We start from the raw sequence: 26,990 nt of genomic DNA, 5'->3' as shown, positions 1-26,990 counted from the left end.
CTCCCTCCAGACTCAATTCATCCCCTTCCTGGAAGAAACAAGAAAAAAATAACAACAAACAAAAAACACCCATATTGAGATATTTTTAGAAATCTAGATTAAACATCTGGGAGATTATTTCTCTAACTTTAGAGATTGTATTGAGATATGGTTGAAATATTATTTTCCTTTAAATATGACATTACCTTTTTACAATTAGTGGTATAGCACATTATGCCATGAAGCAGAAACTAATTATTTAAACAAATTATTTCACTTACAATCAGAGAAGAGTATCCAAAAGGTGTGCTCAAGTAAGAGTAGAACTACTTCAACATATTTTTACTCAAGTAAAAGCAAAAAGTATCCATTCAAGAAATTATCCCAGTAAAAAGTATTTGTTAAAAAAAGGAAAAAAAGGCTACTCAAGTGATTGAGATGTCAATCATTTCATATTTAAAAATGAAATAATCAGACAGACCAACATATAAAGTTATGTGGAAATTTTGGTATTTTAAAAACCAAAATGAAAATAATTTATATGAATAACATAATTACAAAATAACACAATCAGGAAAAATATTTTTTCTAAATTAATTTCTTTCAATATAAAATTTATGAAACTTTAACAAAAACTGCAGGTGTGTGTCTGTGTCTGGTGAATTTTAGGATAAAACATTTTTGTTCTTCATTCAGTGAAGTTACTCACAGTGAGTAGAGAATCCAGAAATTTGAATTGATTAATACTTCATAATAAAATAACTAAAGTAAGAGTAAGAAGAACTCCTAAAAGTAATTTTCCCCCCAAAAGTTACTCAAGTAACTGCAACTGAAAAGTAATGTAATGTAACAAGTTACTACCAAGTTCTGCTTGCCATTCATCCTTCCATCCATTCATCCTTTCATGTTTTGTTGTAGACTTACCATCAAGAAACCACTTGCTGCATTCTTGCTGGTTGTGCAGGAGGCTCTACTTCTGCTTTTCAAAGATGTGCAGTTGTAAACTGTGCATCTGTTTGTAGCCATTTTCATGAGTGAGTGTAAACGTTGAATTGGGGGATTTATAGTGACAAGACGCCCTAAAACAGCTCATTCCGAAAGGAAATGACCAGACTAAAATCTCATGATCTAAGAATGATTTAGTGAATAAAATGTAATGAACATGTTTTGTATAGTCCGTAGATCTATTCCAACCTTTTCAAGGAGAAGTAGGTCACTTTTAAGTAATAAAATATGAACGTGCTGACCTCATTCAGGATATGTCTTGGAAATTGACGCCTAAGATGATGGCTCAGCACTACAAATCTGATGTATTTGCTTATAAAACTATTTAAAACAGTAAAATAAATGACCTGGTTTTGAATGTGAGACATGAGAACAAATGGACTAAAACCAAAACTGTAGGGCAGGAGTCTAGATTAGGTTGCACCTGTCTTTCGTTGTTTAATTTAGATTTTGGAGCAATTTCCAACAAGCTCCAAGCCGACAAAAAGAAACACACACACACACACGCGCACACACACACACAAACATGCACACACACAGCCTCCTCCTCTCCACACAATCCAAGTTCCTTCCTGCTTCCTGTTCCGCTGTCCCTCGCACAGGAAGCCTGGCCATGCAGCGGGTTTCAGAATCAAACCCATGAGTCACAAAGTGGTAGATCTTGAGAATATGGCACAGAGCTGAATGCTGTGGGGGTTTTTTTTTCTTGCTTTTTGTCCTGATCTCTAGCCACAATGGCCCTCTCATTGTTTCTTAAACAAATGCTCATGGGGTCTTTAACTCTTTGCACAAAGCTACATTTGTCCCCCACATGCGACCACCTGCTGACACTTGGCTCTGCTCTCTGGTGAGTGGGCTCCGTCCAGCTGGGAAGTCTGCTGACCAAATGCACCTGCTGGCTCTGACGTAACTCTGACTCAAGCAGAGAAAACATTAATTAATGCTGCTTTGCTTTAGAGCTCGTAGAACTTCACATGAACTAAATCAGCAGTCACTAATTCAGCTGAGTATCTGTATCATTTTGGGAATGGTTTTTAGCCTCAGTTTTTAAAATTAATCTCCTGTTTGTCACTGTTATTGCTCACCAAAAAAACACTAACAAGTGTTTTTTTTCTAATTATTCCTCTGTACTCATTGCAGCAGGCAACTGTTGCTCTTAAAGCAACACACAATGAAGTTGTTGGGTTTTGCTGTCAGATGTTTGCAGTGGCCATTAAAAGTTTCCAGTAAATCCTTCCTTCATCCTCCAGACTGCTTTGTGTGTGTGCGTGTGACCACGTTTGCTGGAATGTCTGACGGAAAGGCCTTTTATTAGGCTCATCCATACCACCACATTATAGGCTCTGGTTGCCAGGCAACTGCAGGTTCTGCCTGGTTACCATGCCGATTGCCCATTCAGTGACATCTCTGGCCTGTTAGCTTCTTTTGGGAAATGTTTTTTTTTTTTTTTCTAAAGGGGTTCCCCCCATTCAGCTCCTTCAAAACCCACAACCATTACCCACCCAAAAAAGGTATTTACACCCCTTGAACTTTTTTACATTCCTACAAATTTTATAGGAACTCTAGGAAAATAAATATCCTGCATAATTTCACTTTTATTACTATTATTTAGTTTTGTTTTATTTAAAGTGGCAGTATTACATAAAGTCATGTTATACGGTTATTCCTTCATCAGAGATGCCTGGAGCTTTGACTAAACGCTCGGTCTCACAAAGCACCACCTATTTCACATAGTTCTTCCAGCCGAGCTTCTTCCTCACAGCTCCTCCAGACTAGTGGCAGCAACAATTAGCAGACACCTGGTGGAGCTGGTGTATCACAAGAACTACTTCTCAGTCCAAAGCTCCTAATAACGATTGAAAACAGCATAGTGGAAAGGTTTTGTTGTGACGACTTGCTGAAGGAGAGTCTTGGAAACAGTAGGAACTTCTTAAAGAGACAGAGACCAATTTCAAGTTATCAAATTGCAAATTTCTTTTAAAGGGGCGGTACTGTGTAACTTCCAGGCACATGTCGCCATTTTATAGCCCAATCAAGTTATCTTCAGTTTTAATAAAATAAAATATAGAAATCCAACATTACTTATAAGAATCAAAACGACACTCCAGTTATGTATCTGATGAGGGAATAACATTAAAACATAAAATAACATGATAGTCTTGTTTAAAATAATACATATCAAATTTTAAAGTTGTATCAATTCAGTGATTAATTCAGATCCGAGTGCAACTTCTTCACTTAGAACTTGAATTACATCAACATTTTCTACAATAAACATTTCAATTTCAAACTAATTAAATAAAATGTTCATTTTTATAAGTTTGCATCTCAGAAATGACAAAAAATAAGTCTGTTTATGACAAATTTAAACCAAAACTGAAGTTCAAGAACTCCATTAACCTGTAATTTGGAAAAATAAACATCCTCCTCATCATTTCTTTATCTGTATACCGCAGCATTACGGAGGAATGATGGCCTGTTTGTTTACACTAACGCTCTGCTGCAGGACAGCTCAACCCGAGGCTGGACCACTTCCTGAGGCAACGCCCAACGAGCCCTGAGCCCAAAAGGTCACGATTGCATCCCGGTCCGGGGACAATATAATGACCCCACAGAGAGCAGCTCCAAGCAGCAGGAATTCACCAACCACCAGAACCTGACCTACATTCTGTCCAATGTGGGTCAAGTTCACCACATTAACCTTTGACCCACAACAACATGCTGAGCTCCAATGGATACATCAGGTGTTGTTCTCCTCAGATCCAGTAGGTTGACTTCACATCTAACACTCTCTGGCTCCCTGTGTTTACAATAGAAACCAGATATTTATATACACTGCATAAAAAGACAAACATTTTCTGAACTTAAATCAGATCCTGGTTGAGATAGATTAGGGGCTTTACAAAACATATTATATTTTCTTGCACAAAATAATTGTTAGACAAGACTTTAGTTTGGTCAGTTCTGTCTAATTTGATGTTCTTTCAGAATCTATTTTAGGGGTTCCTGTCACCTTAAATCCAAATAATCTGCTGTTGGCCACGGCCCTAAACTCAATATTTATAATCGCAGGTGAAAACAGATGTGCAATAATACAACTGTACATCTTTGAAAAGCAGAAGTAGAGCCTCCTGCACAACCAACAAGAATGCAGCAAGTGGTTTCTGGATGGTAATTCAACAAAACACACTTGTCTTTTCCAGCAGCCATTGTAAAACTTTTGGAGCTCCAGACCAAACGTGCTGGCGCTCCGTATGGGTTGCTAGATGTTGGGCTGGGCTTCGGTGGGGCTGCTATGTTGAATGAGACTTAATCAGGAAATTTTTGAAACTGCTAAAAAATAAAAAATTGTTTTTATTTTTCACAGACAGAACAGGCAACATTAAACAATTAAACATGTCTATAATGTAATTTAATATGCACAACATTTTGGATTAAAAAAGCAGAAGATTTAAAACAAACTTTAAAGTCCAAAACACGGATAAGAGATCTGTACAATATACACATAAAACCAATTAAAACCCATAAAACAATGCTTAAAGTTTTTGTGCTGGTGACACTTTAAGAGTCTGGCCAGACCAGATTATTCCTCCAGAGTAAAGCCTGGAGGAATGCGCGCCTGGCCTGAAAAGCTTCTCCGGCTGTCAGGGGTTTTATGACAGCAGAGTGATTAGGGCGTCCAAGAACTTGCTCCGATCCTCCGACTTCAGTTCGATTACTGTAAACAGAAACACACCGATAAATAAACTGTGAAAAGAAAAAAACGACAGAACACATCCATCACAACCCAGGTGGGTGTTTTCATGCGGCAGATTCCCTGGAGGAAACTGGGAAAATAAACGCTCCAAATGTTTGAGGTGGGAATGACTGGAAATAATCTGAAACATTTCAGAGGTGCTGAAACTGTCAGGATAACTCAGGAATTATGTCTTCTGTGGAGTTTAGCTTTTAGGATCAACATGAGACAATCCTGCCACCTAGTGTCCATAGAAAGAGATGAGAAAATTTAAGCCATATTATTTTTAGAATAAAAAAATGTTGGGAATAAATAAAAAATCTATTATTGCTAGAAGATTGTTTTTTTATCTTTTTAGATAATTTCAGTTTTTTTCTTGCAAGTTTTTTACTTTTCAAGTACTTTTCAAACTCAAATATTCCAAGTTTGTTTTCTAGAAAATGTCATCTTAATCTCAAAATGTTTTTTTTTTTCTTGCAAATTTTCAACTTTTCTAACTCAGAAATTTCCAAGTTTTTTTCTAAGTTTCAGAATTTTTTCTACAAAATTTCTATAATTATTATAAAACATTGAGTTTTTGAGGATTTTTTTTTCTATCTGCAATGGCCCAAAAAAGGGGAAAAAATAATTTCAGCAGAAAAAAGAATGAAAAACAACAACAACAACAACAAAAAAACAGTTTGAACATCGAGACCTGCTGTGTCAATGTGGCCTTCATTATGGCTAAATATTTTATATTCTGCAAATAATGCATTATGTTCATGGATTTTATGTCCGTTTTAACGCCAAAGCAAATTAACTTTTAGTTTTATGAATTTTCTTCCTTGAAAACAGCAAAACAATGCAGGAATCAGCTGGAGGAATGATGTTTTTATGATGCATATTAATGCACAGTGATTATAACTGAACAAGTGAGGCCTGCAGAGATTTAAATGTTGACTTCCTGGTTGAGTTGTTGATGCTCTGAGTAATTTTGGTAGACTGAGTCAGTTTGTTTATGAAGTAATTCCTACATTAACGAAGGGACGGGGTACATGGGACGGTAAATAAGCGTCACTTACTCGACGTGTCAAAATGATCATGAAGGGTTCTGGAGCTGGTGCTCTCTGCAGCTTTTTCAAAGGCCCGACCAAAGAAACTTCAAGAAAAAACAAACAGATCACGGTTGAGAATAAAAAGTTCTCAAGAGGCTTGAGGATTGAAAGCGGAAACTTACTTCTTCTTGTCTGACGTCTCTGACTCCGGAGGGATTCCCACAACGATAACGGTTCCCTTCTCCATGTCTTTAGGAGCAGCCATGATGAGAGGAAGCAGCTTGCAGCGTTTGTTCCTCGTCTGAACAAGCAGGACAACAAATAAACGAGCGGAAAGTCTTTAATGTCTGAGTCTCAGTGAAATTCAAGCACTTTTCAAGTACTTTCAAGGTACGTTTTCAAACTTTTCTATTACCAGACTTTGGAGATAAAAATTACACAAGTGATCTAAAAAAACATCACTAATATATGACATCATTTATTACTGTTTTTAATATTTCTCATGGTAGTTTTCTACAGCAGGAACAAAGTAAACTAAAATATAACAAAGTTTTATGTTTTGAAAAGTTTCTCTTGCAGCCTAAACACTAATTTAACAAAAAAACCCAGCAATTTCAATAACTTTGTTTAATGTATAAAATATAAGATCATCAATAAGTCACTTAGCCATTAGGGAAAATAAATATTAATTACACTGAAACAGTCCAAACAAATCTTAAATTACCTTCCTGTGCAAATTAAAAGCTTGGACAAATGTAAAGAAATCCCAAAAGGTAATTAAATGTTGCTGTAACTAATTAATTCAAAATTCTTCACAGACTTATTATATATAGTGATGGCTGTGGGTAAGAAAGATCTCATGTAGCAGTCTATATTACAGCAAATCTGAAAAGCCTCTGACCAAATATGCTCTGTTTTTGTAAGAGTCTGTAGAAAGAAGGCTTTTAGCAAATAGAAGTAATTTTAACTGAAGTTTACTCTGATTTAACTTCAGACAGTGATAAAAACAAATGTGTCTGTCCTTTTAATATGAACATGAACACATCTGGTTTTAACTACAAATAACATTTCGCAAATTTAGGCTTTTCATCAAAAGGTTGGATTGCACTTTAATACAAAACTGTGCAGCACTTTCAAAGACTTGATAAAGAAATCAACCAGTTTACAAACCTTGAAAACACCTAATAGAAATTTGAGGATTTTGAAGGATTTAAAGCAACTGTGTGATCATTGCCTCCAGAATCAAACGCTGTGCGTACTCACCGACTGGACGAACGCCTTCAGCAAGTATTTGCAGAGCAGAGTTAGCGCCAGCGGTTTGGAGAAGAGCTTCACATCAGGTGTTCCCTTCATGGAAAAACAGAACAGACAGGAGTTTACATGGGAATCTGCAGCTAGCGGAAACCTCTTCATGGCGTAAACAGCCGTACCTCCATGAGGTAGCAGTAGAGGAAGGGTCCCTGCGACAGGATGATGTTAGTGCAGATGCAGCTAGCGACAGTCTGCTGGATGGCGATCAGCTTCTTCTTCGCCAGGTCGATGCCTGATAGGAGACGATCCAGGTTGCTCCTGCACAAAACAATTGGAAGCAAATGAATGTGCTCCTTTATACATGTGGTATTACTATCGATGCAATGACAGATTATAGTTTTCTCTGAAGTATGGCCTGCTGATGCTAATTGTCACTCCTGCTGCAGATAATTATTTTGTATGCAGCGGTAAAACCAGCTGACCAAGCGGTCTGGAGCTCAGCTTGGGTTGCTAGGTGACGGGTGGAACTTTGGTGGGGTTGCTAGGTAACGGGCTGCCTTCGCTGGGGTTGAGATCAACTCATTGCTAAAATGTGACTGCGTGTTTTCTTTGGTTGTTTTTTTAGTTGAGACCAAAGTACAAAAACGTGCTAAATGTGAATTTTGTATGACAGGTCCCCTTTTAAAAATGTGCAACAGCGGCAGCAGCAGTTCTATTTTACAGAAAGGCAACAGCATTAAGGCGAGTTAGTACTGGATAGTGTGCGCACCGTGAGAGGGAATCGAGCGCCTTGATGAAGTTGTCGGTGGGGTCATTCTCGTCCCGCTCCGTGCTCTCCAGCAAGGCGGCGGCGGCGTGAACCATGTCGCTGGCCAGGAAGCTGTTCTTAAACCCAAAGTGGACGCCAAACGTCTGAATTCGAATATCCTTCATTCTGTCAGTGACGGGAAAATATGAAACCAATGTTAGAGCTGGTAAAGGAACAGGTTGCTTCATTTGCACTTTTTAATTTGTTGTTTTCTTCTTCTATTGGTGCCATTTAGTTATTTCTATTTCGTTGTTGGCTTCGAGCTCACCCCATGGACCATTATCTAGTACATTATTGGTTATTTTTAAACTCCTGTGGAGGTTTAGAGACCTAAATTGTTTGGGTCACATGTAGATCTGTCACAATTAGCAATAAATCAATCAATCACATGACAAATTATAACAAGTTCAATAATTTCCATGTTCATGATTTATTGTTTTTCTCTTTTTTTTTCCCCACCAAAAATTGGATGACAAAAGCCTTCAGTCTGGTGATTTGGCCTCAACTAGACCGTTATTTGAAGGACAAATTTGTTTACAGAGAACTCATAATTTATTTTATTTGTTTTGTTTATTTATTTTGGATATTTAAAATGTCTTCCTGTTCCAGTGTTAAATGTTCATTTGAGTGTAAAAGTTCATTGATCATTGAGAATGTGTTCTTGTATTATTTCGTAGATATTATATTACTTGAAAATGGTCTCAAAACAACAATATTATCATTTATTGCAATAACGTCTGGAACAATTTATCATCCAGAAAGATTTGTTATTGTGACACAGCGATGCACACAAGTTTTTTAACTTGTATACATACCCGTATTTATTAGACGATTCCTCAATGACGTCCCTGAGGTTCTCCTTGATCGTAACGTCCATTGACTTAAATTTTTGTTTAACTTGTCTCAGTGGTAGCCTGTAACAAGAAATAAAAACGCATACATTCAGAGCAAAACACAAAATAAATAATCAAAAAACAGGAAAACTCAGTATTGTTTCCACACAAAGCTCGTACCCCATGTCAGCCAAGAACTCCTGGAGTTTCTTTTGTCCTTTTAGGGTCCAAAGCTTGAAGCTGCATGCTGTGTAGTAGGAGTTGCAGATGCTCTCATACAGAGACCAGTGATGGTACAACGCCAGACGAAGGCTGAAGAAAAGCGTTAAGAAAAAACGTCTTATGGCTAAACAAGACAAAATCCAAGAATCTGTAAGCAACACGGGGATTTCTGACATATAGTTAAAATAACAAAACCAAATTTAGTTTTACTCAGCAATTACAAAAGTACAATCTCGGTATGAAAATAAAGCTAACACTTTAATGACTCCACCAGATGTTCAAGTATTTCAGCAGCTGCTATAGTTTCAGAGAAAATTAGCAAGGAAACATAAATAATTAGGATTTTCTTTTGTCCCTCGCCAGAATATTTTTGCACTATAAAGTATATAAATCTTTTAGAAACATCATAAATAAGGTTACAGACTTGCACAAACCATAGATCCACATTACCTGTGCAAAAACTGATGCAGCTGAGGTAAACTAAAAACAAATTTATAGAGTTTTAAGTAAAAGAAAAAAAAGAAAAATACATAGGAATTTTGCCTTTGGCACAGGTTGGCATCACCTACAAAACTGGAAATTTCCTGTTTTTACTTACTAAACTTATTTTTACATGTCTAAAACTGCTCTTTTTTATAACCCCATGTATTTTTTATTCAATTGTAGTAAAACAATAAGGAAATTATATGTTTGACTTCAATTTATTATTTTTTTCCTTTTTTGTAACTCAAGAGTAAAAAAAAGAAAGAAGGGGAAAAAAACAAATTTAAGGCAGATTTTATTGAAGAAAAAGAACTGAATGAAAACCTACAAAATTTCTATATATTTTTGGCACTATCAGAGCTCCATAAATGTCTGTATTTTTGCATTAGAACCTTTCGAGAAAGGTTGCATCAGCTTCTAGTCTGGCGTTTCCATGGATACCAGCCATGTTTATGTTTGACTGAGGGGCCTTAAGGAAGGATACTCGTATTCAAAGGAGATCCTCATGCAGTCGATGGACAGAGAGTTCTCCTCATCCTCGTTTCGGTGGTTGTGTCGGGAGACGTGGCGCTGTACCGTCGCGATGTCCGACACGTACTTCATGCTAAAACAAGAACATAAACTCTCCCTGAGAGACACTTGGTGATACGTATCAAAAACCTTTTTCAAAATGCAGAGGCTGCTCTTACTGGGGGATTTTATCATGAACCCACTGGTCTGTCAGGCCGATGATGGACCACCTGCAACAACAAATAACAGAGTTAACACACAGCCTGCAGGGTGACGGGTCCAATATTGACCTACACTATGACTTCATGTTCCTACATCTTTCCCTCAGTAAAATTCAAGCACTTTTTAAATCATTTTCAAGGAAAGTTTTCAAACGGTTCCAGCATCAGACTTTGGAGATAAAAACAAGACAAACTGACTAAAAAGGAAACCAGTTTCAATTTACTATTATATAATATTTATTACTGTTATTAACATCTTTTGGTAGTACTCCACCAATATAACAAAATTTTTTGTTTTGAAATGTCTCAAACACCAAATTTCACACCACCATTTGGTGTCAAATAGTGTGTTTATTATTTATTTCTGTTTCGCTATTTATTGATTATTTAACATAATTGCACTAAGAAGAGAACTATGCCGCAATTACGTTGTACGCTATACGGAAATGTATGACACTAATATTACTTAACAAAATAGTAAAAAATCCCCCAGTTTAAATAACGTTGTTTAATGTACAAAATATTATACAATCAATAAGTCATTGAGCCGATGATAAAATAGGGATGATAAACAATTATTAAATTGAAACAATCCAAACAAATTGTGTTAATTTGTTCAAATTAAATGATATAACATAACATACAAAGAAAATTACAAAAAAAAAAATCTCTAAAAAATGTTCTCAATATCATTTTCTGGAAATTAGAAAAAATAAATAATTTTGGTAATTTTAACTGACCTAAAACAAGAAAATGTTAGTCGCTTTAACTTCATACAGTGATAAAAAAAAATAATTTATTAGGTGTCTGAAAAAAATCAGATTTCAACCATAAATAAAATTTTCCAATCAAATGTTGCATTTTATTAAAAAACTGTGCCGTTTAAATTTCAAGCACTTTCAAGGACTTCATACAGAAATGAAGCACTTTCCAAACCAGTTCAAGCATTTTCAAGCACAAGTATGCACAGTGACGTTCAGAGACAAACTCACCACAGCATGTCCTTCGTGTCTTTAGTCAGGACCCAGGCGAGCTCAAAAAACATCATGGCCGCCTGCGAACAGAAACGTCTCAAACATGGCTGCCACACATCCACAGGGCAAAAATGAATGAACGCTCACTATGAATTCACTTTTCTCTACAGTTCATCTTACTCACAGAGGTCCCGTGGTATTCATACTGCTCATAGTCGAACAGGATCTCCCTCCTGTCAAACATTCAAATGACCCAAATTAATTCTTGGTAAATGAAAAAACTGAAACTTTAAAATGCTCGCTATCACTGTTTCTTCAGTCCTTCATCAGATCTTTTAATGCTGTGACAAATTGCTTTATCAAATTTTCTGGTTTTGAAGATTTAATTTTTGGAAAATCTGGATTTTTTTTTCCCCCACCAATACTCCTCGGGTTTCCATAGTTCAGAGTGATGTCAGGTGGCGGCCATCTTGTTTGAAAAGTATGTTTTTAAAATATATCACCCAGTTCTACGTAGCATAACTAAGAGTTTGTTTCACAGATAATCGGAGAAGATGAGAATCGACAAAGACGTGAAAGAGATTTGAGAAAACAGAAAATGGAGGTTGTGTCTTTATGAAACGGATCAACTGATCACCTTCTGGCCTCCCACTGCCTCTTTGCTCTCTGCCTTTCGATCCGCCTCTCGATGGCGCCCTGCAACAACACGACAACGGTCAGCTCCAGTCCTCAGCTCCGCCGCCGCCGACCGGACGCTCAGCTCACTTCATCAAATCTCCTCCGTTTGCCCGACGGCTCCGAGCCTTCATCGCTCTCATTCCCGGAGCCTTCGCCCTCCTCCTCCTCGTCTTCATCCCGGAAGATGTCATCGTACGTCGGCACGCCGAGGTCGTCGTCCTCTTTGATGAGCAGCTTGATCTGCAGAGGAGAAGACGGAGGATGAAACAAGAAGGACGCCATCATGTGATTTCCCCATTTGAGACAAAACAAAAAAGATTAGAAACAAAAGGAAGGAAGGAAGCAAGAAAGGAAGTAAGAAAGGAAGGAAAGGATGGAAACAAAGAAGAAGTAAAACAGGAAGGAAGCAAGGAAACAAAGAAAGGATGGAAATAGAAGATGGAGTAGGACAGAAGGATTCAAGGACAGAGATAAGTAGAGAAGGATGGATCCAACAATTGAAGGACGGAGAACGTAATGAAGGAAACAAGCAGAAAGGAACTAAAGATGTAAGGAAGGAATGAAAGAGAGGGAAGAAAGAGACGAGGGGACAAAGTATCCAAGGAAGGCAGGAGGCTGGGAAGGAAGGAAACAAGAAGGAAAAACAATTTTTAAACAACAGGAGAGAAAATAAAGTCTGGAAACAGAAATTAACTCGTATGTTTTTGACCAGACTAGATAAAATTTTGTACAAATTCAGGTCATTTAGCCAACAGAAATAAAATCAAGTCGTCAATAATCAGGTTACGTCACCTGGGTGTCGTTGTAGACGTTAACGACGTCAACGGGCCGGTGGGTGTCGCAGATGAAGAAGATGGAGTCGCTGTCTGGCTGCAGCATCTCCAGCAGGTCGACGTTGGCGCCGCAGTTTATCAGAACAAAATATCGAAACTATAACACAAAGGAAAACAGTCCAGAGCGTCAATGGAAACTCAACATGGCTTCCTCCTGCAAAGGAACCGCCAGGTGAAACTCACCTGTTCTTTGTGCTCCAGGAAGGCGGTGCTGAGGTCCTGCCAGCCTGTAACTGGTACCAGAGTGTACTGGATCTGATCACAGTGAAACAGCGCCTAGAAAAGCCTCCCATTAATCCTCAAATAAACAATAATAATTTATCTTTAGACAAAACATCAGGCAAACCTACTCATGCTAATCTGCTGATTCATACCAATACACTGATTGGTATGAATTGTAAGCCTGGCAGCTGCCAGGCTGTGTTTATTTTCAATCACTTTATTTTGTATTTCATTAACTCAATAAATAGTTAATTCAATATCTAAAAAGAAATCACTAATGAAAAAGAGCATAAAGTACAAACTTATAATATTTTCCCGTCAATTCACATAAAAGAAAAGCTACTCAGCTCAGAAGACTATTACAAATATATTTCAAACACACAAAAATACACAATAAAACTTCAGTTTACTCAAAAATAATCACTTCAAAAATAATTTTACAATTTCTTTGAAAAGCAGAAACAGATTTAGATTGTTTTATCTCATTGTTAACGTTGTTTCGTAAACTGGCATCTGAAATGCTAAATTGAAATGCATCTATCCATCGTTGTTGCTCTGAATCTATTTTTTTTTTATTTCAGAACCATAAATTTGTCTTCTCTTTACAAAATTGTGTTGAATATTATTATGTATATGCGCTTTGTACATACATTTTAAAATATTTAATTCAATCAATTCATGAAGTTTCAATAAGCTTAACTGTACTAATACTGGATTTGTGTGATCTCTGAATCTTTTTCCACTTTTCACCAAGTTCTTGCTATTGACGGAAATTTAAACATTGTTAATGTATTTCTGTAGTCGTTTTGTCTTTTGTTTTCCTTTTTTGATTTGTGTATGGAAAAGTTACTCCACATTTAAATATGCACACAGCTTAAACATAATTTAAAAACAAACATATTTGTCAAGTCTTAAAACACTAAGCATGAGGACAGTCAGATTTCTTCATGTATTTGTTATCATGATATAAAGTTTAAGAAGGTGTCCTTTGTTATGACTACAGTAGCTAATTCACGCTGACACGACTCTTCCCCTTACCTGCAGTATCTTACAGGCGCAGAGACCATCGATGTCCGCTGCAACCAGGAGGGCGACTCTCTAAATGCAAACAAAAGCACATAAAATTGACTATACACCGTCTAGCAAGCTTACCGCCTGCCGCTAGCTTAGTTAGCCAACAAGCAGTTCCGAAAAACCTACCTGGTTGGCAACAACTTCATAAAAATCCTTCTTTATGTCTGCGATAAACATGTTTAAATTGCGATTAAATACGAGACGAGCTTGATAAAAGTCCGTAAGACGCCTGAGTGGAGAAGCTAATTCAGCCAATTCAGTTTAGCTGACAAAAGTCAGTGTAACAGTTTCCACAGCCACAGACAGCTGTTGTGTTCCGCGTTAGAAATCTGGCGCCAACTGCACACGTCACGTCCAACCAATCAACGGCCAGGAATACAGCTACGTCAGAGCTCTCAGACCACGCCTACCAGGAACAAGTAAAATACACTGAAACAGTTATAAACAGATAAATGTGCTTAATTTAGAAGTACTTAACTCAGTTAAATAATGCAAATGAACAAAGGAAATAAAATATAACACCTTTAAGTGTAATTTGTAACATTTTTAACTTAACAGTTAAGTGTTTAAAATATTCAGATGAAAAGTTAAAATTGGGCTTAATTGTACAAACTGTTACAGAAGAAATTAAATGAAATGTTTATTATTTTTGAACAAGTAAAATGTTAGATAAAAATGAAATAAGAAAACAAAAAAAGTCAAAATAATAAACATAAATTCCATAACTGTTCCATGTCTGAATCTTTTTTGTCCCAATTTTATACAAGCAAATAAAATACACGTTTGGACAGCTTTAAAATGCAAAATTCCTTCATAGCACCTGCATATTCAGTGGCTCTTAAATGTGCATGATCAACTCTATCATGGCAACTTTCTATGATGTAGAAAAATTTATCTGTTTTAATTTTTTACTGTAATAAATGTGTTTTACTTCAATTGAACAGGAAAATTGTCCCAATATATGTGAAAAACATTTTAAATTGATGTATGAAAAAAAACCTGCCAATTTAACAGTGCATATGATATACATGTACATATTATTTGTAAAATGTGGAGTTTTAGTCACTGACCAAAAGACAAAAAAAAAACAACAAAAAAAAGACATTTAGACAGTTTTTGTAATAGATGCATCTCTGGTTTTAATTTTCAGTTAATTACCAAAAAGGAAAATATGCAAACACCAGGACTATTTCCCCAACACAGTAAAGTGTTCATTGAAAGCGTCACAACATGAAGAAAAATAAAAATTAAAAACAAAAATCAGGACATTATCTCAGAATGTGCAGCTACATCTGGCTGTGATCCTAAAGCTAACAAGCAGTTCTATGAATAATCCCGTTTCCATTGATCCAATACAAAACACATGAACTGAAAACCACAAAAAGCCTAACAAATGGACGGGAGCCGTGAGTTAAATTAGATACTGTTCAACTGTAAAACATGCACAATTTTATCAAAATCAAGAAGCCTAACATATAAAACCAAAGTGCCTTAGAATACGAATCTTAATTTAATAATCACCACATGTAAAAAAAAAAATATTTTCAAGTAAAGTCAAACATTCCATGAAATTAAATATGCTAGTATTTCGATTTAAGGTCTGAAAGTGAGGTTTGTCCCTTTAATGTTAGGACATTCACGTTTGACTCCATCAAAAATAACATTTGATAATTTTTGTTCTGAGGTAAAGAAAGGCAGCATGCCACATGGAAACACAGAGTTCTGTACATGTAAAATACCAGGGTGAGCTCATGGTGCGAGGATCTGTAAAGTAACGTGGTAAACAAAGGCACAAAGTCACTCATTTTCTGACAAGTCTGATCGGAGTGCAGTGATTCTCTCAGACGTGCTTAGAACCTGCAAACTTTGGCTGGTTTTACACAGACGATAACAAGAGGTCCAACACAAGAAAAACAATTAGAGTAACAAAAAGGCCAACAAAATTAAGCAACAGCACAAAAATGTGACAGAAAAATAATAAAAGTAACAATAAAACTGGACAAAACAAAGCAAAAAAAACACAGGTTTGTTAACACAGGTTAACACAGGTTAACAGGAAACAGGTTAACAGTTTCCTGTTAACCTGTAGATGAAAAGTGAGATTTTGGCTTTTTGCAGCACCTGACCAGCAGGAGAGGTCCAACCTCTGTTGGGTCCAGTACATAGATCTGGTTCCACAGCAGGCATGGGTCGGCTAGTGGTATCAAGATATGCAGAGGTTAAGGAAACAAAAAGGTTAAAAACTGATTGTTTAAGTGAGAAGACAGAGAAAGTGCTGGAGCAGATGGAATAACTCAGTTCTGCCCTTCTCCAACCTGTTGCTTTGCACTGCCAGTCAGCTGGCTGACAAAACATTTCTCTGGTTGCAGCAAACACTAAAATAAAAACTGATTTTTGTAGTGTGGAAACCAACTAATTAGCCCCAGAGCAAATAGCCTGACTAAGTTTACCTTGCAAAACGTGTAAGCACATTTACTTGAAAATCCATACTAATTTTTTATTCAACATTTCAGCAGGACTATTAATTGTTGTTGTTTTTTTGTTTGTTTTGTTTTTTAAATATGAAGAAAACGGATCATAATTAAATTTTTTTGTGTTAGATTCTGGTTTATTACATTGAAATTGTAGTGTTTTTGCATAAAGTTGTCACATTATGCAAATTTACCGACCCATGCCTACTACCAAAAACTAACTCAAGGAGCATTTCTCTTCAGCTTCAAGAAACCCCCCCACAATTCATTCATAAAGCCAGCTGTCAACAAAAACCAGTTACAGTAAGTGTTGGATTCACTGAAACAAGGAAAGGTTTCCCTCACAGTCCCTTTACAGTCATAAAACCCTGTAATATGATCCATTGGGCTGTTCAGCTAAAGCAGAGACTAAAGTTAAACTACAGCAGGCACTATAGTAACTCTGAAGCACAGCGTGGTGCTGCTACATTTGCTTGTTGTACTAAGAGTTTGGCACACGAAGCCAGAGATTAAACACAAACAACGCAACAGTGAATGATGAACATTCAAGAAATACTAAAGCAAAACAGAAAGATTCAAAGCAACACAAACAAAGGCAGCAATAAACGAGACCTGCTGACGAAACAAAACGGATGGATAATAAAAGAGTGCGACTAATTTTGAGTCATCAATTATTCAAGAAACCAACTACTTTTGTGGCTTAAGTCTTAACGAATGAAATGTGCATCAATCTGTGGCTGAAAACAGTCCCAGCGCTGCACTACTTATCTAAATCACAAATCTACCTTTGAAGGAAACAAACTACTAAAATTACTTTCCTCCCATTTCCCTTCCTTTTCACATAAAATGATTCCTATAATTCAGCTCTGCTTACACTAGATTCTCACGTAACAATATCACATTACAGAGCAAATGAACATAAAAAAGTATGAAACATAAGTCATGATTTTTCTTTTCACTGCTTTTCTAAGCAGATACACAGTCACGTCCTTATCTCTAACAGTCCTGTCTATAAAACCTGTTAATCTATGACTGATGATAGCAATAAAAAAACAATAATGACTGATTGAGGTCATTTTCAATGGGAATATGTCAACAGGATGAGCACTGGGGAAGTAAACACTGATAAAGAAGATGGATTTTTCCTCTCCCAACAAAACCTCTCTTTCGTTAGAACAGTTTTACTCGAGGATTACAAAAATCAATAATTCAATACAAAACAGGGAGTAAACAGTCAGACCATTAATGTGATTGGAGATGTTTTTGTTGAGCTTTAAGCTAATAAAGAAAGAAAATGATTTACTTTAACAATAATCCTTCCTTTCTCTGTGTCTGAGTTAAGTGAAGGAGAAGACATTTCACTGCATTTCTCCTGGAAATCCTCACTGGGCAAATCACCACCCTACTGAAATTCAAGAAACAGGCTTTACAAACATTATCTTTGTGTTGAAGCAACAAACCTGAACAGAAAATGATGATATATGCGTCTTAAAGAGAGGATGTGGAAAACGCTAGCTAAAAAGGTCCCAGTTGCTTTTAGATCAATTTACAGCATGTCACTGTCCTTAAAGGAAAAAAAAAATACTTTCACAAAAAGTTGGCAATATCCTGCAAATTTTCAGGGTTGTGCTTTGGCTACTTTGAGTCAGAAATGATGAACAGAGAAAAATCTGAGCATAATGTTTCTGATCCTGATTGTTCACTGCAAAAACACAAAATCTTAAGAATTTTCTTTGTCTAGATATCTTAGTATACTTGAAATAAGTTAAAACTATCTTACAAGTAACTTTTCAGCAAGATATAGGAGCTTGTTTTAAGTCAATAATTCCTTATTGTTGATCAAAATATGCTAATTCCACTGGTCGATTATTTCACTTATAACATGGAAAAATTTTCCATGTTATAGAACTAGTAATTGTTCATCAATAGTAAGCAATTATTTATTGAAAACAAGCTTCTATATGTAGCTGAAAAGTTACTTGTAAGTTAGTTTAGTCTTATTTCAAGTGGACTAAGATATTTGATTGGAAACTAGATCAAAAATACTTGGTAAGTTTTTGTGTTTTTGCAGTGTTGCGACCACTTCAATACCAGAAGACCACTGAAGTAGATTCAAAAGATCTGCATTGTTATGGAACAGACCCTTAAAACCACAAATCTTCTACTCAGTCAAGAATAAAGACTAATGGAAATAAATTAGATCTAGTGTCTGCATATCTGCTTATTTAAAAAGTTGCAAGATAAACAATCAAGTCACCAAACAATGGCTAATGCAGTTAAGCTTCTACTGCAGTGGTTGTGTAGTTAAATTGGCTCAGTTGTTGTAACCTGAAGGCACAGAACTGGGCCAGGTGGAGACTCAAGTCGAACCATGAAACTAAAATATCCGGTATGTTATGACACTTTTCAGTTTGCCTAATAGAACTGTTGATGATTTGGTAATCAATTCATTCACAATCATAGAAACTTCAAAAGCTGCAGCGGTAATAACCAACAATAAATATAAACACTAACAAAGTTTCCATCCCAGTCATTCTGAAAACCGTAACTCCACGGATCTCCTTGTAATCCCATGGAAAGCGTTCAGGTCGCAGCGGCTCTACAGAGGCAAGAGGAAGGTGGAGTTGGCCAACTTGCGCTCCTGCGCCACGGGAACAGTCTCTCTCTGACGGATCGGTCTGTGGGAGTCCGGGTCCTGAAGCGGAGGAAAGTGCTGCCTGTAGCAGAGCCAGGCGAAGGCCAGACCCAACATGGACCCGACTAACACATCTGCATGGAGGACGAGAGCGACGAGTCAGGCTGAAAATCACACTTTGCTTGTTTAATTTATAACTTCCTGATTTTGTCAATGATTCCCAAGTTAAGTCTGAACAGTCTGAAGTGCTTCCTCTTCAGCCTCAGAAAAACCTTTTGTAAAAACCAGATCAGTGCATTTATGTTTGCTTATTGTAACTACCTTTAAGGGTTTATGCTTTTATTTTGGTAACTTTCTTATTGAGGTAGCTATAGTTAACATAAAACATAAAAAAAAGAAAGCAACTAAATTTTAGCTTCAGTCGATAAGGGAACAAAGGAACTGGGATTGAAATCTGTGATTTCTGTGTTAATGGAAAGGATTGTGCAAATGTGATGGGCTGTGGATAATAATGGATGGTAAAAACAGCTGTAATTTTTATTTCTTGTTGTCCAACTCTTACGTAGGTTGATGAACATATGTACGGCTTTAATAAATCATTATTTAACTATCACTTCTGGCTTTCTCAAAATTTACTGGATGCTACAAAAATGTTTTAAACCTTTTTTAATATTAAATATTGAATCATTTCTCATTTAAGTTTCCCATTTAAAAAAAAAAGTAAATACTGAAAATCAAGCCGTTCTAATTCATCTTTAAGAAGCTTGATTTGTCTCACTAGTATTATAAAAGAAAAGCAAAAACAAGCATTTTTTAAAATAAAGGTGGTTGAAATCCATCTCAAATAATTAAATAAACACTTGATCATTTACAAAGCTTAATTACATGTTCAAACTAAGGCTGGACCTTACAGCTGAAAAGCATAACACAATATGCGTTTCATATAGTTGAACTGATAATTATTGACTAGCTTTTTGTTTAAAATATCTGAAATTCTGCCAAACTGGTGACATGACTTTTCCTGTTTTATCCACAGCGTCATCTCCAGTTTTGGAACTTGTTTTCTCCTTCCACTCCATACCGTTGTATTTACCTACAATACTTTTTTAAAAGGTTTAGTGTAATGTTATTCCCTGAGTATCATTTTCAGAAGCACATGTTGAAGTTATACTTTCTAGCCCAGAAACTCTGACCTTGCCAGTGGTGCTTGTAGTCGCAGGTTCTGGAAAGAGCGATTACAGCTGCGATGAGCAAAGGCGTGAGGAAGGCACATAGCCGCCATGCTCTGCCTTGGCCAGCCGGACTGAAGCAGCGCAGCTTTCCTGCGATGTACAGCGCTGTGAAACCCAAACCTGCAAAAGCAACTGAGGGGGGGGGGGGAAGAAAAAAGAAATGAGAAATGCCAGTTCTTTCTTTGGCATTTTGAGTAACCATGGCGACATAAGAAAAAAACGAGCCAAATTCAAATCAAAACAGATTCTAACTGACACTGTCTTGTGTCAGACTCAAAACAGAAGTAGAATAATCACCATAGCAACAGAACACTGAGGAGGGCAGAGGTGTAGAGAACTACAGAGATGCCATCTTTATACAGGAACACTTACTACAGACAAGATGGCAGAAAGAGCAAAGGAAGTAAGTTCCTTATGACTCTTGAAACCTAAACTAACAACCACTTTGTGTGTGTCAAAATAAGAGCAACACATACCCGACAAAATAAAAGCCTTCACATTTTTCACAACAGGTATTTGGTGTTTTGGGCATCATATGACTGGTTTAAACCAACCACTGTTACACAAGGGATTAATGAGGCCTTTTAAAATGAAGCTTATGGAAAATTTCAAAATAAAAGCCTCAATATTTCTCTTATTTCACTTGTTAAGCAAGGCTAAAATAATGCTAAAATGCTTATGTTTTTGAACAATAACAATATTTGTTGTTAATCTGTTGCTAAGAGATGACCATGTTTTCTGGTAGCGAAGTGCCACGAAGTGAACTTCAGATTTTTACTTTTGCAAAATTTACTAACCGTAAGTTTCTTGTGTCTAAGCAGACAAGATTTTTACTTTTTTACTTTTGTGTTAAATGTTTATATTTACCACCAATGACAAAAAAAGAAACATTTTCATTTTTATGCAAAATTTACTTGTTAAATAGTAAGTACTGTAAGATGAGCAGTATTTCAAAAGAGCAGAAGAAATCTTATGTTTTTTGAACAATAACAATATTTGTTGTTAATCTGTTGCTAAGAGACGTGGGCATTTTCTGGTAACCAAGTGCCATGAAGTAAACATCTGATTTTCAATTTTGCAAAGTTTACCAACTGTAATTTCTTGTGCCCAAGCAGACAAGCAGTATTTCAAAAGGGCTTATGTGTCATAAATAATATTAGTTATTAATTTGGTGTTAAGAGGTGAGCATATTTTTCTTTTTTCTGGTAACGAAGTGCCACGAAGTGAACTTCAGATTTTTACTTTTGCAAAATTTACTAACCGTAAGTTTCTTGTGTCTAAGCAGACAAGATTTTTACTTTTTTACTTTTGTGTTAAATGTTTATATTTACCACCAATGACAAAAAAAGAAACATTTTCATTTTTATGCAAAATTTACTTGTTAAATAGTAAGTACTGTAAGATGAGCAGTATTTCAAAAGAGCAGAAGAAATCTTATGTTTTTTGAACAATAACAATATTTGTTGTTAATCTGTTGCTAAGAGATGACCATGTTTTCTGGTAGCGAAGTGCCACGAAGTAAACATCTGATTTTTACTTTTGTAAAAGTAGAAATCAGAAGGCAGTGCATTAACATTAGCAGAAACATTACCAGTGCACTGCGCCCCACTAGCAGTCTAGCAGTAGCCTTTTCCCTAAAATAAGCTTTTCAGCTATTATTTCATCTATTAGCCATGTTTAGCACAATTAATGGAGGAAGTCAATGTAAGACAACATGCTAGTGAAGCCCTACATGCCACTGGTAGCTTTTAGGTTAACATTAGCATTTTGGCTATTTTTAGCAATACACTGATTTTAACTTACTGAATAGAGTAAGGAATACGTTTTATACAACTATTTTGGTACCAGCTCAATCAAAATGCTGCTTACAAGAGGAATGTCCGCTGGGAAAGCTTTTTCGTCCCTCTATGACAACATCTGGGTCACCGCTGCAGCGCAGCTCCAAGTTCATCTGACCGTCTGGGAAACAGCGATAGAAGAAATCTGGCCTCGGCCTGAAGGGAATAAAACCAGAGGCGGGATGATGTTTTCATTGGCAGGCGAACTAAAAACTAAAAACAACTGCAAAACTTTGCATGATGTTGAGATGTTTTACCTGCCAACAACAAGTTTGATGACATTGGTAAAAACTCCATTGAGCACCAGAGTCAGAGTCACAGCTGGAGGAAACAGAACCGAGTCATGAAAAACATATGTCACCTCAAACAAGAAATGAGTCAGAAACATGTTTGTAGGAGTTTATTTCTCACCCAGAGAGGCTTCTCTCAGATCGCCATGCTCAGACTTTCTCAACAGATTAAAAACCACGATTATAATCAGGGGGGTTAAAACAGCCACACTCTGAAAAGAGCAGCAGTCAATTTTAGAAACTAAACATCATTCTGCAGGAATAAAACTTCTTCAACCATTATCATGTGGCCGAACTTTCAAAAACAGGTCAACCATGATGTTAAAAACAGGCAGAAAAAACTAAATATAATTAAATTGAGCATTTTTTCCACCTAAAAATAAAATATTACTGTCACCCATCAATAAAACAATATTGATGGGTACAATTAATTGCACAATAAATTAAAATGAGCTGGATAATTTAGATTCCGATTAATATTTTTGAAGGGCATTTTTGTTTATAGAGACGTCATAATACATTTTATTTATGGTTTTGGTTGTGTGAGATTTTTATTTCCGTTTTATTTGTGGTTTTTGGTTGATCTATTTTGGATTTATAAAATATATATTCCAGTTCCAGTGCCCAGTGGGTTTTTTCATCTTTACAAAATTAAAGTTTATTAGTCTTTGATAGGGCAGGTTTGCATTATTATGCCATTATCAATATATTACTTGAAAATGGCCCTAAAACAACATTGTTGTTGTATATCACAATATTTTATGGTACAATTTATCATTGAAATTGTTGAATTTTTGTGTTTTGATTTTGTTTGTGTCTTAAGGTACTTTATTATGCCTTTTTGTAATGTTTGTAATAGCATGGTTTTATTGTAATGTTTGTGGTGTGGACCACAGGAAGACCCTTAAACAAATAACCAAAACCTTGTAACCTTTGTTACAGGTCTACTGTCAATTAAACTCTAACTGGTTTACAGTAAAAAGAAAGATCACAAGGCGTTTAATTGAACAAGTAAAGGATAAAAATGTACAACACACTTCTGGGATTTGTGTTTACTAAAAATGTAGCACAACTTCACCATTACGCTCCGTTTTGTTTTGGTCCATCACAAAAAAATTCCAATAAAATCCATTTCAAGTTTGTGTTTGTAACTTTCTCATATGTACAAAAGTTCAAGGGTCATTACCATGTTACACCCCAATATAAAGTATATTTAGGTGTTCTAAAAAAACATATACATATAACATATAATAAAGTATATTTACTGTTTGTAGGGATACATACAAACATGAGAGGGGTTGGTACGTGGTCCGACTCCACACGATGGAACTTGTACAGCCACATCTCCTCGGCCTGGATCTCTCGGTAGAAAGGAGGGAGCTGCTCCGTCACACTAACAGAACCACAAACAACACCTGCGTCTCAGAAGACGGGTCCATAAAGCTGAACTGTAAACTACACTATGTCATCAACTGCTGTGATGTTAAAAAAGAAAAAAAGGATAAAACTTACAGGAACACAAACAGAAGAGCAAACCGGATGGAGATTTCCGACAGGAAACCTTGCAGCAGCCTCCTCTTCATTTTGGTTCTTGGTTTGGACTTCAGTCAACAGCAAACATCATCCTGCCACTTCTTTACTAAATAAGGGTTAACAAAAGACAAAAAATACTCAAAAGGATTATATAGGAGATTATAGGAGATCATTATAACTATTTAGTAGCACTCTGAGACCCGATTACAATCATCTTAAATGAATATAAGATGGCATACATTTTCAAAATTTTCCAGCACCACACTTCTGAGATAAAAACAATACAAATGAACTAAATAATACAGTTTCAATTCATTATTATATATAATTTATTACCATTATTAATAATGTCTTGTGACAGTATTTAACATTCTACAGCAGGGACAAGGTAAACTAAAGAAACAAAATTTTATGTTTTGAAATGTCTCTTGTACACACGAGTTTTCTGGCAAATAATTTTGGTCTGACTTCACTTCAGGAAATGAAAAAAAAAGTGTATGCATCTTTTTATTAGGTATATGAAAATATCAAATTTCAACTGTAAATATTGTTTTACAAATTTAGGCTGTTAATCAAACCTTAGATTGCAAAACTATTGGTGAAAAAAAAGCTTTCAAAGCTTCTTAGAGTTTTTTCAGTAACTGATTTTAATCATTGAGAATGTTGTTGAATTTCACTGAAACCTGAATAAGGAACTCCAAAAGCAAACAGTGCAGCAGACCTGTTTGAGCCATTTCCCACAGAGGCCCTAGACATAAGCTGGAAGTAATAAAACATGGCTTTGTTGTATAATATGGAGTTGCTAAAAAAAAGTGGCGTGGAGGAGTGATAAAGTACATAAAGGCAGAAAGAGTTGGGGCAAAACAGAGGCTTCATATTCATAGTTTGGAGCTAAAAACGATCTTTGAGATTTTTGTTAAATAAAAATCAACACAGTGACAGACAAATATTTTACTTCCACTTAAAACAATGCCTGTTTCCATTTTAATTTCAACGTTTTTAAGCTAAATGGAAAAATGTAAAGACAAAATAGAAACAAGACCTTTGGAGAAGATACTAAAGATACATTTTTGATTGGTGTCAGACTCTAAAATATAAAAGCAGAGCAGATCAGCAGCCACTGACAACATCTGCCAACTGGGGGTAGCAGGTGCAAATACCACCAATTAATGACTAAAACTAAAATGTATGTGTTATGTTATGTTGCATGTATCAGTCTAGGTTATTAAATTAGTAAAAGTTGTTTTAAAGCAGTTTAGCAAAATTAAAATCTTCTCATAAAATGTTAGATACAACACTAAACATTCATCTTTTAATAACCAAACTTTCTGCTTTCCCTCTGATTTTATGGTAGACGTGATCACATCTGTCTACTGACTCACACACTGAAGCAGATCCAAATCAGCTTTTGGTAATATTCCTCAGAGATTTTAGTTCATGTTGACTTAAAAATATCTCAATGCTTTGATCGCACCAGGTTCTGACCCGCCCATCTCAGTGCTGCAGCTGCAATCCAGACTCATCAGACCAGGGGTGTTTTTCCTAATTTGTTTTTGTCCTATTTTGGTGAGTCAGAGTAAATCAGCCAGAGTTTCTGGTTCAAAAAAATGAAAAGTGATTTTAGAATAACAGACGCATCAAAGGGATAAATACTTTAAGTTTCTAGTATTTAAAACCAATATTTCCATGGCTGATTGCAATTTTTGGAAATCAGAAATATTATGTTTTTTTGTTGTATTTGGACAGAAAAGTTTTTCAGTCTTTTTAATATTCTTTTTAGGTTTTAATAAACAGGAATGATAATTTTCCCTATTTCTGATGGAAAGTAATATCACTTCACTACATAACTGAAATGCAAGAAGAGCTTGTTTATTTTTCTGTAACTGAGCTGGTGACATGATTTGAGCAGTAAGTCCAGTTTAACCTGCTGGCTGTATGTTTTACATTTGGCCTTTCCCTCCGGTGGCTTTTAAGCACTAACATAAAGAGTTATAATGATATTTAAGTACAGAAGAGATCCATTGTTGTTGGTCTTAACTCTCTGCTCTTACTGGTTGAAAGCTTGCTGTTATTAATCCCGTTCGTGCTGCCCACAGATTAATTTCCTTGGTAAACCCTTTGCCAATAAACAATTTTAAAAGAGTGGGAAAAACCGGATTATTTACTGGCTTGTCGATATTTTTATCTGCCTTTATGAAAACACGTTATAACTTATTCACAGAAGTATTGTCGATAATGTGAATTGAATATGTTAAATCGTTGTCAGGAAGTGCATTTGGGATTTTTCTCAGCGGGTTTAGCAGTTTATTTACACTTATGAATAAAATATGCTACATTATACCCCGTCTTTCCTCGCTGTCTAAAACTAAAATCTGACACAAAGGCCAACATGCTGCACCTGTAAACCCTCCACATCCAGGTGAGAGTGTGATTAAAATATGTAACTTCACTAAATACATATTTAGGTAATTGTAAAATCAAACCAATCTCCAAACCAAAACCTGTCAGGATAGAGAAACATCAAATAAATAGAAAAAAAAATCAAGTAGAAGCAAATCTGTAATAAGCTAAGCTAGCATTTGTCAAACAACAATACATCCTTCATCTGATTCATTTCCGTGTTATCATAAAGAAGCAGAGTGTCTCAGTTACTAACCTTAAACAGGCCGGAATTCAACTCTCCATACTTGATTTAACGCGTTAATTTACACAAAACGAGCCTCGGCATCCCTCTTTTCCTGCAGACACTGGAGGTATTTGAAGAAACAGAGGTGTCACGGAAGAGGGTAGCTGCAAGTGAAGCTAACGGCTAAAACTGACACTTCCGGTTTGTAGTTTCATGATAAAAGTCCCAGAGAGAGGCAAACATAATTGTTTTTGTCTTTTATTATTATTATTATTATTATTATTATTATTATTATTATTAAGCTTATTAACAACAATAATTATGATAAGATATATTATTATTATTATGATTTCTTTACTTAATTTTAGTTGGGGTTTTTTTTCCCCAGTTTCTTTGTTCAATAGAGTCAGCAGTCACTGCGAAAGTTTTCGTTGTTGTTGTTAAAACAGGTACATTTCTGTCTTGAAATTCATTTTTGGAATAGTTTTATGACATCTTTTAT

The 26,990-nt window shown here is 35.9% G+C and overlaps 3 protein-coding genes across 5 annotated transcripts in view; all 3 read right to left on the bottom strand.

Annotated features, from left to right (window-relative positions):
• The window catches only part of LOC103145867 (lymphocyte antigen 6 family member D), a 670,619-nt gene that overhangs the window by 198,553 nt on the left and 445,076 nt on the right, over positions 1–26,990 (bottom strand). The gene's annotated exons all lie outside the window — the stretch shown is intronic.
• cdc45 (CDC45 cell division cycle 45 homolog (S. cerevisiae)) lies at positions 4,309–14,345 on the bottom strand. 2 transcript variants are annotated; one of them, XM_007563463.2, is made up of 18 exons: positions 13,990–14,345; positions 13,828–13,887; positions 12,751–12,843; positions 12,527–12,664; positions 11,822–11,974; positions 11,694–11,752; positions 11,241–11,289; positions 11,075–11,136; positions 10,041–10,091; positions 9,836–9,955; positions 8,827–8,958; positions 8,629–8,727; positions 7,775–7,939; positions 7,185–7,323; positions 7,018–7,101; positions 5,937–6,055; positions 5,782–5,858; positions 4,309–4,702 (listed from the first exon to the last, which is right to left on the bottom strand). In XM_007563463.2, exons 1-18 carry the CDS (start codon positions 14,038–14,040, stop codon positions 4,638–4,640), a joined length of 1,716 nt encoding a protein of 571 aa, XP_007563525.1. In that variant the 5' UTR covers positions 14,041–14,345; the 3' UTR covers positions 4,309–4,637. The 2 variants fall into 2 exon arrangements, with proteins under 2 accessions (XP_007563525.1, XP_007563526.1); XM_007563464.1 differs by lacking the exon at positions 13,990–14,345 and having other exon boundaries at positions 12,751–12,865.
• plpp5 (phospholipid phosphatase 5) lies at positions 14,983–26,678 on the bottom strand. Of its 2 annotated transcripts, none has more exons than XM_007563465.2 (8): positions 26,519–26,678; positions 23,842–23,968; positions 23,614–23,722; positions 22,451–22,541; positions 22,297–22,360; positions 22,071–22,195; positions 20,163–20,333; positions 14,983–19,103 (listed from the first exon to the last, which is right to left on the bottom strand). In XM_007563465.2, the coding sequence occupies exons 2-8, from the start codon at positions 23,910–23,912 to the stop codon at positions 18,934–18,936; spliced, it is 801 nt and encodes a 266-aa protein (XP_007563527.1). In that variant the 5' UTR covers positions 23,913–23,968; positions 26,519–26,678; the 3' UTR covers positions 14,983–18,933. The 2 variants fall into 2 exon arrangements, with proteins under 2 accessions (XP_007563527.1, XP_016532614.1); XM_016677128.1 differs by having other exon boundaries at positions 23,842–23,963.

Source organism: Poecilia formosa, unplaced genomic scaffold (genome assembly GCF_000485575.1).
Source record: "Poecilia formosa unplaced genomic scaffold, Poecilia_formosa-5.1.2 Scaffold148, whole genome shotgun sequence".
Lineage (NCBI taxonomy): Eukaryota > Metazoa > Chordata > Actinopteri > Cyprinodontiformes > Poeciliidae > Poecilia > Poecilia formosa.
Note: the sequence above shows the minus strand (reverse complement) of the source record. Positions and strands in the feature narration are given on the sequence as shown.

Coding starts and splice junctions, on each gene's coding strand:
- cdc45 (XM_007563463.2), bottom strand. CDS start 14,040: ATGTTTATCGCAGACATAAAGAAGGATTTTTATGAAGTTGTTGCCAAC. Junction 10,092..11,074: donor GACACGAAGGACATGCTGTG/GTGAGTTTGTCT, acceptor TTGTTGTTGCAG/GTGGTCCATCATCGGCCTGA. Junction 4,703..5,781: donor TGATCATTTTGACACGTCGA/GTAAGTGACGCT, acceptor TTCTGTTTACAG/TAATCGAACTGAAGTCGGAG.
- plpp5 (XM_007563465.2), bottom strand. CDS start 23,912: ATGAAGAGGAGGCTGCTGCAAGGTTTCCTGTCGGAAATCTCCATCCGG. Junction 22,542..23,613: donor TACCAACCCCTCTCATGTTT/GTATGTATCCCT, acceptor TGCTCTTTTCAG/AGTGTGGCTGTTTTAACCCC. Junction 22,196..22,296: donor ATCAAACTTGTTGTTGGCAG/GTAAAACATCTC, acceptor TATTCCCTTCAG/GCCGAGGCCAGATTTCTTCT.